Source organism: Cydia splendana, chromosome 16, assembly GCF_910591565.1.
Source record: "Cydia splendana chromosome 16, ilCydSple1.2, whole genome shotgun sequence".
NCBI lineage: Eukaryota > Metazoa > Arthropoda > Insecta > Lepidoptera > Tortricidae > Cydia > Cydia splendana.
In genome coordinates, this window is record NC_085975.1 from 13,075,953 (window position 1) to 13,088,206 (window position 12,254).

Below are 12,254 nucleotides of genomic sequence, written 5' to 3' on the forward strand. Positions count from 1 at the left end.
CGTAACTGAACCACTTCGTGTTTGGGCTACGTGTTTGGGCTTCGTGTTTGGGCATCGTGTTTGGGCTTCGTGTTTGGTGTATCACCTAGTGTCAAAGATCTTGTTGAGACGAATCAAACGAGCCTAAACACGATGTGGTTTAGTTGCATGGTTGATTGGTAATGGTGACCACCTTCCAGCTCCATCATCAGACCCTGAGTACTGTCTTGTGTCAAAGATCTTGTTGAGACGAATCAAACGAGCCCAAACACGAAGTTGTTTAGTTACACGATAGACTGGTACCCGTGGCCACCTTCCAGCTCCATCATCAGACCCTGTGTATCTTCAGTGTCAAAGATCTTGTTGAGACGAATCAAACGAGCCCAAACACGAAGTTGTTTAGTTACACGATAGACTGGTACCCGTGGCCACCTTCCAGCTCCATCATCAGACCCTGTGTATCTTCAGTGTCAAAGATCTTGTTGAGACGAATCAAACGAGCCCAAACACGAAGTGGTTTAGTTACATGATAGACTGGTACCCGTGGCCACCTTCCAGCTCCATCATCAGACCCTGTGTATCTTCAGTGTCAAAGATCTTGTTGAGACGAATCAAACGAGCCTAATCATGTTACTACATGGTTGATTGGTATCCGTGACCACCTTAATCATCATCATTATCATCAGATCCTCAATACTAGTTCGTTTTTAAACCCTCGTTGATACAAACTTTACAACCTATAGGTACCAAATGCTATGACGAAACATGTAAATAAGCGAGTACCTATAATTTATTTCGAGTAATACTTATACCTTCATAAGTACGAGTATGGGGCGAGTATTCATAAATTACGTCGTTTCAAATGGAGGGAGGGGGGGGGGGGGTCTGGACATCGGATGATGGTAGTATGACGTAGGAGGAAACAGAGTCATCCGAAGCATGATTTTTGGATGATTTGAGGGGTGGGGGGGTCAAAAATCGTCAAAAATAGATGAAAAATTAATTTATGAACACTGCACACACTTACATTTGCACTGCATTTAGTATTTTCGTACTTACCAAATAACAGTTTTAGGACTTTAAAAGTTAAGCACAGTTAGTGTTGTTATGGTTGATTTCAATATGCTTCGCGAAGGATCAAGAATGTTTAATCCATCATTGTAGTGCGAGTGTGGTAGAAGGGATCGGCATACTGAGCTCGCACGGCCTGCCGCAGCGCGTAAAATACCTAAACTCGCTCAACGCCGGAATGTACTTAATAGCGCTCTTAATTTCTATGTCCACCTCCTGTCTCCATCATCAGATCAGCTCGATGGTACCATAATATTGCATTGTCACCCGACCTTCGTAATTATGTATGCAAATTTTTAGCTTGATCTGAAACCGGGAAGTGGGTCAAATTCAACTTGCAAGATTTGATTACAGACACACAGACAGACAACGGGACAGGTGAAACTATTAAAGCTTGTAAAAAGTCAAACCTAACTATATCATGAATCATGAAGTGATAAATTCTAAAATTGTGATATAATTTTATAAACTGGCCACGACACATTCATAAATTGGGTATGAACATAGTGCTTGGTGGGGGAAATGTACCTATTTCCCCCACCAAGCACGAACGACAAGCACAAACGACAGCAAGCCATGGGTTGAGATCTTGACTGAGAGAAAATGCAAAACTTTCGTGGGATGAAATCTTCATACTAAGACGTATTTGACACCTGTAACCTCACAGTCACATTCGGCGTCACAGGCACCAAGTAGAAGGTAAGTATCATATCAACATGTCTCACTCACCTGCACAGGCATGATAACGTATCCATCCTTTTCTAATACTTCAATGACCATGGCATTGAAGTCCGGATAGCCGACTCGCGGGCAGTCCACGCCCGGGAACAGGTCCTTGATGAGGCCCAGGAACAGGGGCACGTCTTCGAATACGAACTTGGGGTAGTTCATATCCCTGTAGTGAAGTTCAAATGAAGTTACTCTCCGTAAAGGGGCCCGCTGATTAACAGTCCGCCGGACGGTATCGGCCTGTCAGTTGTTCGGATCTGTCAAAATTTTGTTCTAACTGACAGGCCGATACCGTCCGGCGGGCTGTTAATCATTGGGCCCCTTAAAGAGATTATATTCTCTATTTGGAAGTTACAGTAGTCCTTCAGGACTTTTTCTTTGCACTTAAATAATAAATTACATAACTTTATACAGGGTGGCTAAAAATTACTGCATTCCCGTTGCCAGAGAGGTTTTGCGATTATACTGAGCAACTTTTACTATGGGACTAACCCCAAAATCGCAAAATCTGCTCCCGCGCTACTTTGTATGGTGCTAACGACCCTTATACGATGGAGTACCTTAGAGCGCGCATCAGCACCACGATCTCCTGGAGCTCGGCGCCCTCGCGCCGCATCTTGCCCGCCATCCGTAGCACCGCGGTCAAGGCGCAGAGCCCCCAGTCGTAGTGAGACTGCTTCGATAGCTGCTCCCGCGTACTTTGTATGGTGCTAACGACTCTTATACGATGGAGTACCTTAGAGCGCGCATCAGCACCACGATCTCCTGGAGCCCGGCGCCCTCGCGCCGCATCTTGCCCGCCATCCGTAGCACCGCGGTCAAGGCGCAGAGCCCCCAGTCGTAGTGAGACTGCTTCGATAGCTGCTCCCGCGTACTTTGTATGGTGCTAACGACTCTTATACGATGGAGTACCTTAGAGCGCGCATCAGCACCACGATCTCCTGGAGCCCGGCGCCCTCGCGCCGCATCTTGCCCGCCATCCGTAGCACCGCGGTCAAGGCGCAGAGCCCCCAGTCGTAGTGAGACTGCTTCGATAGCTGCTCCCGCGTACTTTGTATGGTGCTAACGACTCTTATACGATGGAGTACCTTAGAGCGCGCATCAGCACCACGATCTCCTGGAGCCCGGCGCCCTCGCGCCGCATCTTGCCCGCCATCCGTAGCACCGCGGTCAAGGCGCAGAGCCCCCAGTCGTAGTGAGACTGCTTCGATAGCTGCTCCCGCGCTACTTTGTATGGTGCTAACGACCCTTATACGATGGAGTACCTTAGAGCGCGCATCAGCACTACGATCTCCTGCAGCCCGGCGCCCTCGCGCCGCATCTTGCCCGCCATCCGTAGCACCGCGGTCAAGGCGCAGAGCCCCCAGTCGTAGTGAGACTGCTTCGATAGCTGCTCCCGCGCTACTTTGTATGGTGCTAACGACCCTTATACGATGGAGTACCTTAGAGCGCGCATCAGCACTACGATCTCCTGCAGCCCGGCGCCCTCGCGCCGCATCTTGCCCGCCATCCGTAGCACCGCGGTCAAGGCGCAGAGCCCCCAGTCGTAGTGAGACTGCTTCGATAGCTGCTCCCGCGCTACTTTGTATGGTGCTAACGACCCTTATACGATGGAGTACCTTAGAGCGCGCATCAGCACTACGATCTCCTGCAGCCCGGCGCCCTCGCGCCGCATCTTGCCCGCCATCCGTAGCACCGCGGTCAAGGCGCGGAGCCCCCAGTCGTAGTGAGACTGCTTCGATAGCTGCTCCCGCGCTACTTTGTACAGCACTGTCATCTTCTTCGCTAGGACCTGGAGGGAAGTAATAAGTAATGTAAGTAAACTACGGACTGGTTGAATGCTTGGCTCCTTACTGATTTGTACATACTATGTTAAATTAGTCAAAATGTAATACATGAACTAATTTTAGACCTAAAACTCAACTACTTTTACTAAAAAATCTGGACAAACCTAGAGACGCTCTTTTTTAACGAGTTATTAACGTATTACTCAGCTCAGCAGGAGGTATAGTTACCCAGTTCATTTATAATTTGTCATCATTTTTAAATGATAACTTTTAATCAATTACAAGTTACCCATCAGTCTGACCCTGGAAGTAATTTTACACGTACCTTAGCAGTCAGGAACCCGTCAGAGAACAGCGAGATCATGCAGATCATCTCCAAGTCGGGCAGGATGCAGACCACGGGCCTGAACAGCTAATTCACCGACTCCGGCAGCTCCGTACGCCTCGCGTACCCTGGGTTCATGGTGACGATACCTTAGCAGTCAGGAACCCGTCAGAGAAGAGCGAGATCATGCAGATCATCTCCAAGTCGGGCAGGATGCAGACCACGGGCCTGAACAGCGCCTTCACTGACTCCGGCAGCTCGGTGCGCCCCGCGTACCCTGGGTTCATGGTGATGAAGATGCCCACTTTGCTGTCCATCGCTATCTCTTGACCTTCGAACTATAAGAAGAATTACAAATGTTAAAAAAGGCAAAAAGCCAACGACACGCGGTGTTCCCAGGCGGTCACCCATCCAAGTACTGACCGCGCCCGACGTTGCTTAACTTTGGTGATCGGACGAGAACCGGTGTATTCAACGTGGTATGGACGTTGGCAACTACAGAACTGAAATTTGTAATGAAACTCCAAATCGCACAGCTTATTTTATTACTACTCATCAATCATCATGAGATAACTACCCCCCCCCCCCACCCCGCTGAATTTTATACAAATGACTCTTTTTAGCAACCATGGCAAGAACACACAGTAGATAAAGAGTCTGTGCGGAAAGAGAAGAGTCGTAGAATGTATTGGACCCCATATATTTCACAACTCTTCTCTTTGGGCTTGTGCACAAATCACGGGAGATTCGGTACCCCGGGGGTGGGGGTCACGAAAAAATCACGACAGATCACGTTGCATAAGAAGGCATACGAAGAACTCACGTGTATTTTTCTACAGTGAACAAAACTAAGAAAAAATATCTACCACATGAGTAGATACTTATTCTCGGTTTCGTTAAACATAAATCTTCACTCCGCACTTCAAAATAGCGAGTCTTTTTGACGAAGTTTTGGAGCGCGTGGCCTTGACTGGTCGGATAGAAAAAATTCAAAAGAATACACGTGAGGTTATGTGGAGGAGGGGGGTAGCCAAAAACCTCACCAAATATCACCAAGGGGGAGGGGGGTCAAAAAGTAGCTGAAAGCACCTCGCGTGATTTGTGCACAACTTCTTTCCGCATAGACTCTACCACAGACAAGACATCCTCCAGACTGAGCATAGTAGCTCTGCCACAAATACGGTAGTTTTACTCCATTTTCGAGTCGAAAGTGTCTTTGTGTGACGTCCGTGTCTTTGAATGGACCAATCACGGCACGGGACCTCGCTCACCTCGTCCCCCGCACCCCCGTATTTTTGGCAGCATCGGTTTCATGAAATAATTGCTTTAAACCCCGTCTAGTGGACTCTACCCACCGTAAATCGTTTGAGCTTCATGAGTAAGGCGCTCCTGATGCACTGCAGCTGCGTGGATATGACGGACAGCACCGAGATGTCGATCCTGGGGTACAAGTACATCGTTGCACTAAGTTTAAGCTGGCGTCCAAACGGGACAATCAAATTGACAATTTGATCAGAAATTAAATTGGCGTCAATCTCATCTAGCGCCCACAAGTACAAAATTGAATCACCAATTTTAGACTTATGGTGACAGACGCGGAAATCCATGACCTTCTCGCCGCAGTTAGTTACCATGCAGAGAAGCCCCAAAAACTGGCCATGTGCGAGTCGGTCTCGCGCACGAAGGGTTCCGTACCATTGTTACGCAAAAAACGGCAAAACAATCACGTTTGTTGTATGGAAACTCCACTTAAATATTTATTATATTCTGTTTTTAGTATTTGTTGTTATAGCGTCAACAGAAATACATCATCTGTGAAAATTTCAACTGCCTGATTATCACGGTTCATGAGATACAGCATGATGACCGACAGACAGACGGACAGACGGACAGATGGACAGACGGACAGACAGACGGACCGACGGAAAAACGGATAGACGGACAGACGGCCACACGGACAGACGGGCTGACGGGCTGACGGACAGACGGACAGACGGACAAACGGACAGACGGACAGACGGACAGACGGACAGACGGACAGACGGACAGACGGACAGACGGACAGACGGACAGACGGACAGACGGACAGACGGACAGACGGACAGACGGACAGACGGACAGACGGACAGACGGACAGACGGACAGACGGACAGACGGACAGACGGACAGACGGACAGACGGACAGACGGACAGACGGACAGACGGACAGACGGGCAGACTGAGAGCGGAGTCTTAGTAATAGGGTCCCGTTTTTACCCTTTGGAACCCTAAAAAGGCTTTGGCGAGGTCCTTGGTCGTCTCTGTCTTGAAGTGAATAATCCAATGACCTGTTAAATTCGTCGAAACATCCCCACGCTCCGCACTGGCACAGCCCGGCAAGGATCTGCCCTACGGCGCGGAAGTCCATACCCTCGCCGCAGTTGGTAACCACGCAGAGGAGCCCCAGGGCTTTGGCCAGGTCCTTGGTCGTCTCTGTCTTTCCTGTGCCGGCGGGGCCTGAAAGGAAAACCGACTGTCAACTACTAAGTGCTATCTAATATGGTGCTCCCCTTTTTTTCTTCAAGGGATATACATTCCTATTAGTATCTAAACATGTAATGTACTTATAGATCTTTGTGATGCGAAAGAAGCTGCTTGATTTTTGATTTTACACTTTGGCCAAAGAGAATTTGTTTATGCTATATCTAGATATGACCTGCCTTTGTTATGCCTAAAACTCGTTGGAGCGCCAATGTCACTAGAGTGTCAAATAACCTAAAGATTTTTGTGAGACTTGTCTGTCCTACCCGGGTGTGCAATCCGGAACCAATTCGTAAGGTAGGGTCATCGGATCCGGATACTTTCACACTGGTAGGATCGGACTCGCAAGTGGTACCTGCGGGAGCGCCGCCCAGTTGCATAGTGAGGGCCTGTGTGATGGTGAGGTAGATACGGTCCGTGAGCGGCGTGATCACCAGCCGACCGTTCAGCCCCATATACTCGTAGCCGTATTCGAACACTCCTGAATGAGAAAAAAAGGTAAGTAAGAAGCATATATATGTCGTAGTCAGATCGTATAATCCGCCGTATTACATTACGGCTAGCCGTTATCAAAAACAGGGGCGTTTTGAAATGCGGCGGTTCGACGATTAGCCGGATTGTCATTGCGATACGTTCTTCAATAAGGCGGCCAACGTTTAGCCGCATCGTACTACTATTTTAGATTGTAGAGTGACCAGTTCTTTCGGTCGCCTACGTAACCGGAGTTTGACAATGTTTGCAATTTAATTTATTTTTACCATGGTCCCACCGCACTACATGTGTTTATTTTCCAAAACATTTCCTTCGCAACTTAAATAGACGGAGCCCCGCAAGCGGGGCTCCTATTTCTGGGCGGTTTGCCCTTCGGGCATCTGAAGCTACCTAACGAACCTAACCTACTTACCTACCTACGCTTTTTTCCCCAAAGTGTAATGTTTTCACGGACGTCTCACTAAATCAATAGGTAGGTAGGTTAGGTTCGTTAGGTAGCTTCAGATGCCCGAAGGGCAAACCGCTCAGAAATAGGAGGCCTGCGAAGCGGGGCTCCGTCTAGTTAAGTTGCGAAAGAAATGTTTTTTTAAAAGAAACAGTCCGACGAACTCCAGATTTGATGGACACCCCAGCGTTTGTCAGGCAGCGCCACGGGTGTTAAAAATGGGAACTAAAAACTGTCAAAGCGGCGGCTAATGACTCGCTGTATTACATTACGGCTAGCCGTGTTGAAGAACGTATGGCGCCGAATACATTCCGGCGGATTCTCATTCAGCCGCATTCAATCCGGCTAATCGTTAAACCGCCGCATTTCAAAACGCCCCTGTTTTTGAAAACGGCTAGCCGTAATGTAATACGGCGGATTATACGATCCGACTGCGACATATACACTCAAAGTAGCCTCAACTCAAAGAACAAGAAGACTCAAATTATCCTTGAGGTAGAAACCGACTCGTTCAATAAAGGCATGTCATTACTTAAGTGGTATCCAGATGGGACTGATGAAATCAGTCGATTTGATCAGAAATGAAATTGGCGTCAATCTCCAATTTTAGATTTATGGTGATATTAGAGCTCTCTAAATTGAAGAAATGCCCCAGAACGAAAATACTGGCCTCACAAATTGGTATTCTTGCGTCCGCACCTCATTTTATTGGTAATATCGGTCATTATCGGCGGTAGAATTCGGCGAGCCAAATTGGTATTTGCGTCCGCACCTCCTGATTTGATCGGGCAATTGAATCAGATTGGCGAAAAATGACTAATCTGGATACGCCTTTACACTCAAGCGCCGTAACGTGTGCGGCGCGTCATCTTGAACCTTAAAGGTGGGATCAGACGGTTCACTCGGATGAATGTTCACTCGAGTGAATGTTTCATTTTCCTTTCATTTCACGTTCACACACGGCTGCTGGAAAGATTATTCATTTTTTCTTTTCTTTCACCATGCCGTCGAATGAACAATTTACAAACCAGTGCACTGTCGGATCCACAGATTGTCGTCCCTCTTCAGCCAGTAGAACCGCAGCTGGCTCTCCCACTCGAACTCGGCGGCTTCCGTCACGTTGTCGCGCACGAAGCTCTCGATGATGTCGCGAGCGTGCACGTCGATTGTTGCTATTGTTCTGAACTTTAACCGGTCGTTTGACACCAAATCTGAGGAATAGACATTCAATTTAGTATAAAAATTAAAGGCAAGTAAGCAAAACTAGAACAAGTCTCTTTTGCTTTCCGTCATTAGGTACTGTCATCGGCGTCAAAGTTAGTAAAACTGCATTAAACGACTTTCGGATATTAACCCTGTTTTATGCTGGACCGGGGCCTGCTAGTCTAATCGGTCTGCATATGGATTGTATGCTATATTCTATCTATTCTAAAAGTGCGTCCAAATCTGGCAAATGCCCGCGAAAGCTCCAGTTTTCGAATGCTACTCGCGTTCGCGAATGTCGGACTAGTGGTGTAAGTACCTAATCACCAGATGCCCTACCGCGGGAAATGAAACTCGAAATTTAGTTATCTGCCTATCTATCGCTCGAATATGCAAGTGACAGACAAATAAATTTTCATTTTGCGTTTGAAGCCGAGAAAAAATATTTTGGTGGCTTGATGTGACACAAAATCGTCTAGGTCTCAATAACAACTGACCTTGTCTCACTTTCACAACCAGCGCATCCAGCTGCTGGTTCTGTTCCTGGAGATGCTCCTTCATGGCCCTCTTGTTCCCCTTGCGGATGCGGATGAAGGTCTCCTCAGTCTCCGCCGTCCACCAGACGCCGTTGGCTGCAAGACACACCATGCCCTGGTACTCCAAAATCCACTCCGTCCTGTTGAGATGAATACAATTTGTAGAAAAGTAAAGCAGTCTAAAGAAGGGGTATTTAAGTATATGGTATCGTTTTGCGTGTGGCCACTTTGTTATACGTACATGTGCTCAATCTTAGTTCATATAATATATATATATATATGTCGAATACCGATGGTCTCAAAGGCGGTGGGCGCGTGGGGTAGTACGATAATGTATTACTTCACAGCTAAACCAGTATGCTACCATTGCTACCAGTGCATGAAATAAACATTAGGACTCGTTAACCATTCTAGTGCCTACTATACTTCAGTACTAAATGTTTAAAAGAACTAATTGCTATTTTTAACTGAAGGGAGCGATATGAAAGTAAAAAGAAACCGTTTAAATCTTTATTCAAGTCAAACTAGGCCGGCTCCAACCCTACATATCTGACATGAGAAGATTTAGCCCTATATGGGACCGGCAACAAACTCAGAGGGACAAATCTTTTCAAAACAACACATAACACATCCTTTCTTTATTTCACAAAAGTAAGCTTCTAATGAAACATAAGAAATCAAAATAACACTTGAAATAAAACACTTAGCTAAATGGTTAAAGAACGCGGGATTCTATAAGCTATCAGAATAATCCTTCAGGTATAAACCTTCAGGAACGTAGCGAGTTAGGCACGAGGTTGGCTAACGAGTACGACCGATCTCTAGCGCGGTCCGATCAAGAAGAAACACCAGCGGCGGAGCCTCGCTGCTCCAGTGCTCCCGCCTCAACGTCAAGTTGGTCAACCTGCTTGACCAGTCTACTAACATACCGACAAAAACGCCAACTCGTGCCTACGCTCACTCGAGAGAAACCTCTCGACGTTCCAAAGCCTTCTACCTGTCATCTCAGTTCAACAACACGCCAATAGATGGCGTTACTCTCTACGCAACTTTATTTCAACAATGCGCCAATAGACGGAGTTACTCTCTACACACCTTTATTTATTTTGTTACAACCAAATAATACGTAGCTCAACATTGCTAATCGATTTTATACAGGCGTCTAAAATAATGAACTATAACGCTGCAATACGTCTTTCTGGTGTCAGGGTCCGACATATATATATAAACCATAGTTGTGGTGGATTCATCTAGGTAACTTAAAATGTTTCATAATCATAACATAAACTTATGCTTCTAAGCGCCACTTGCACCAACCCACTAACCCGGGGTTAAGCGGTTTCCAAAATTGCGAAAATTCCACTCGGCCAAATTTCAGAAACATCTTATATTTTCGCATTGGAATAGAAACTTTCCATTTGAAATGGAAAAATGAATCATTCCTTTAAAATTTTCCTGTACAATTTTCCTGAATCTTCCGAGATTTTTACATTTATCTGTAGTTGTATTGCATTTTTTACCACCGACGTCATACGGTCGTACCAAACGTACCTGGGAACGCGCCAGTTCCTCCCGTAGTAGAAGATGGCCTTCTTGGTGATGAACTTGTTGGTGCGCCTCATCTCGCAGAGGACGAGGTTCATCCAGTCCTCGACGCGGCCCTCGGTGTACACCACGTTACGGAACTCCATTATCTATAACGTCAAATACAAAATAATCATACATTTTTCGAAACACATTAGTGTACAGTCGACGTCAAAGACATGTTTACATTTTTCGCCTTATTACAAATTTCAATTTCAATTTCAATTTATTAACGCATTATGCAATTTTACAGGACTAGCCTAAGTCATTACATTTCTTATACCTAAGTTCAATTATAAATAATACTAAAATAAAACGATTACATACAGATCATGTCATACAATACATCGAATTTAAACATTTAAATCATTTGGTTAGTAACTCGCATATTTTCAAACAATCTTTCTCAATAACCGTCCAGCCGTCCGCAAACAAATCGCAGGAGTGTTGCACAGCACCGAGCTTATTGAGCGTGTTCAGCGCTCGGCAAACGGGCGAGTTGCGCCGCGAGACCGTGCGGGCAGGCGGGACCGCGAAGAGACGCAGCCGGTCAGCACGAAACCGGGTACGCTCGTCCGGGACAAATAGTCGACACGCCTCGCCAACTAACTCGGGGCAGTCCAGGCAACCACGCAGGATACGAAGCACGGTTATCAGCTGGTCGAACAGTCTGCGCGTCACTAGTGCGTTGTATCCTAGCGTGCCCTGCAGGTAGGCTGTCGGATACATAAAAGGATAGTACCCGTACAGTTTCCTGAAGAGAGTACGCAGAAAACGTTTCTGAACCTTCTCCAGCATTAGCATGTAGGTTGTCTCGTAAGGACTCCACACGCACGAGCTTGCTTCCAGTTTGGATCGTACCAGAGCAGAGTACAAAACTTTAAAGACACCTACATGCGTAAAGTCTTTGCAGATACGTGTAACAAACCCCAAGCGCTTAAACCCTTCCGTAACCAGAGACCGCATATATCATGAAAAGTAAGACCTGGATCAAAGAGCACCCCCAGGTCCTTCATAGAATGGGTGCGGGATAGAGACTCGCAATCAATGAGGTAGTTCGACAGTATTCCTTGCTTAGCCCTAGTGAAACTCATGACATGGCACTTAGCCACATTAAGAGAAAGGCGGTTTTGAACACTCCACCGATATATCGCATCCAGGTTACGCTGCATGTATTGGCAATCTGACGGGGTTTTGATATCAACCACGATTTTTATGTCGTCAGCATATATTAGAAGTTTACCATCAACCAGACAGCTCGAAAGATCATTCACCATAATAGAGAAGACAAAGGAATAACGTGCAAAAGTGTAAACATATCTTTGACGACGACTGTACAGATGTAGTGCAATAATTATTTTCCATCGTATTTTCACGGAAACGTACGAACGCATTAGCAAGACACGTCTTGCTATTTCAGTCAATCTCGGTACAAAAAGTACTGACATTGACTGAAGTAGCCTGACAAATACGAATGTTTCCGAGAAAATACGATGGAAAACAATTATGCACTACATCTGTACCCTTCTGGTGTTGCGGGTGGGTGGGTATATCATAAAAAAACCGGACAAGTGCGAGTCGGA

The 12,254-nt window shown here is 46.4% G+C and overlaps 1 protein-coding gene and 1 non-coding gene across 2 annotated transcripts in view; both read right to left on the reverse strand.

Annotated features, from left to right (window-relative positions):
* The window catches only part of LOC134798055 (dynein axonemal heavy chain 10), a 133,980-nt gene that overhangs the window by 63,371 nt on the left and 58,355 nt on the right, over window positions 1–12,254 (reverse strand). Inside the window, exons 40-48 of the mRNA XM_063770382.1 lie at window positions 10,639–10,781; window positions 9,049–9,227; window positions 8,377–8,559; window positions 6,767–6,892; window positions 6,219–6,387; window positions 5,247–5,331; window positions 4,041–4,229; window positions 3,399–3,571; window positions 1,780–1,945 (exon numbers count right to left, since the gene is read on the reverse strand). Coding sequence (XP_063626452.1) covers window positions 1,780–1,945; window positions 3,399–3,571; window positions 4,041–4,229; window positions 5,247–5,331; window positions 6,219–6,387; window positions 6,767–6,892; window positions 8,377–8,559; window positions 9,049–9,227; window positions 10,639–10,781 — 1,413 coding nt within the window. The remainder of the gene's footprint in view (window positions 1–1,779; window positions 1,946–3,398; window positions 3,572–4,040; window positions 4,230–5,246; window positions 5,332–6,218; window positions 6,388–6,766; window positions 6,893–8,376; window positions 8,560–9,048; window positions 9,228–10,638; window positions 10,782–12,254) is intronic.
* LOC134798490 (5S ribosomal RNA) lies at window positions 4,266–4,384 on the reverse strand. The gene has a single exon (XR_010145206.1). It is a non-coding gene; the product is annotated as a 5S ribosomal RNA (ribosomal RNA).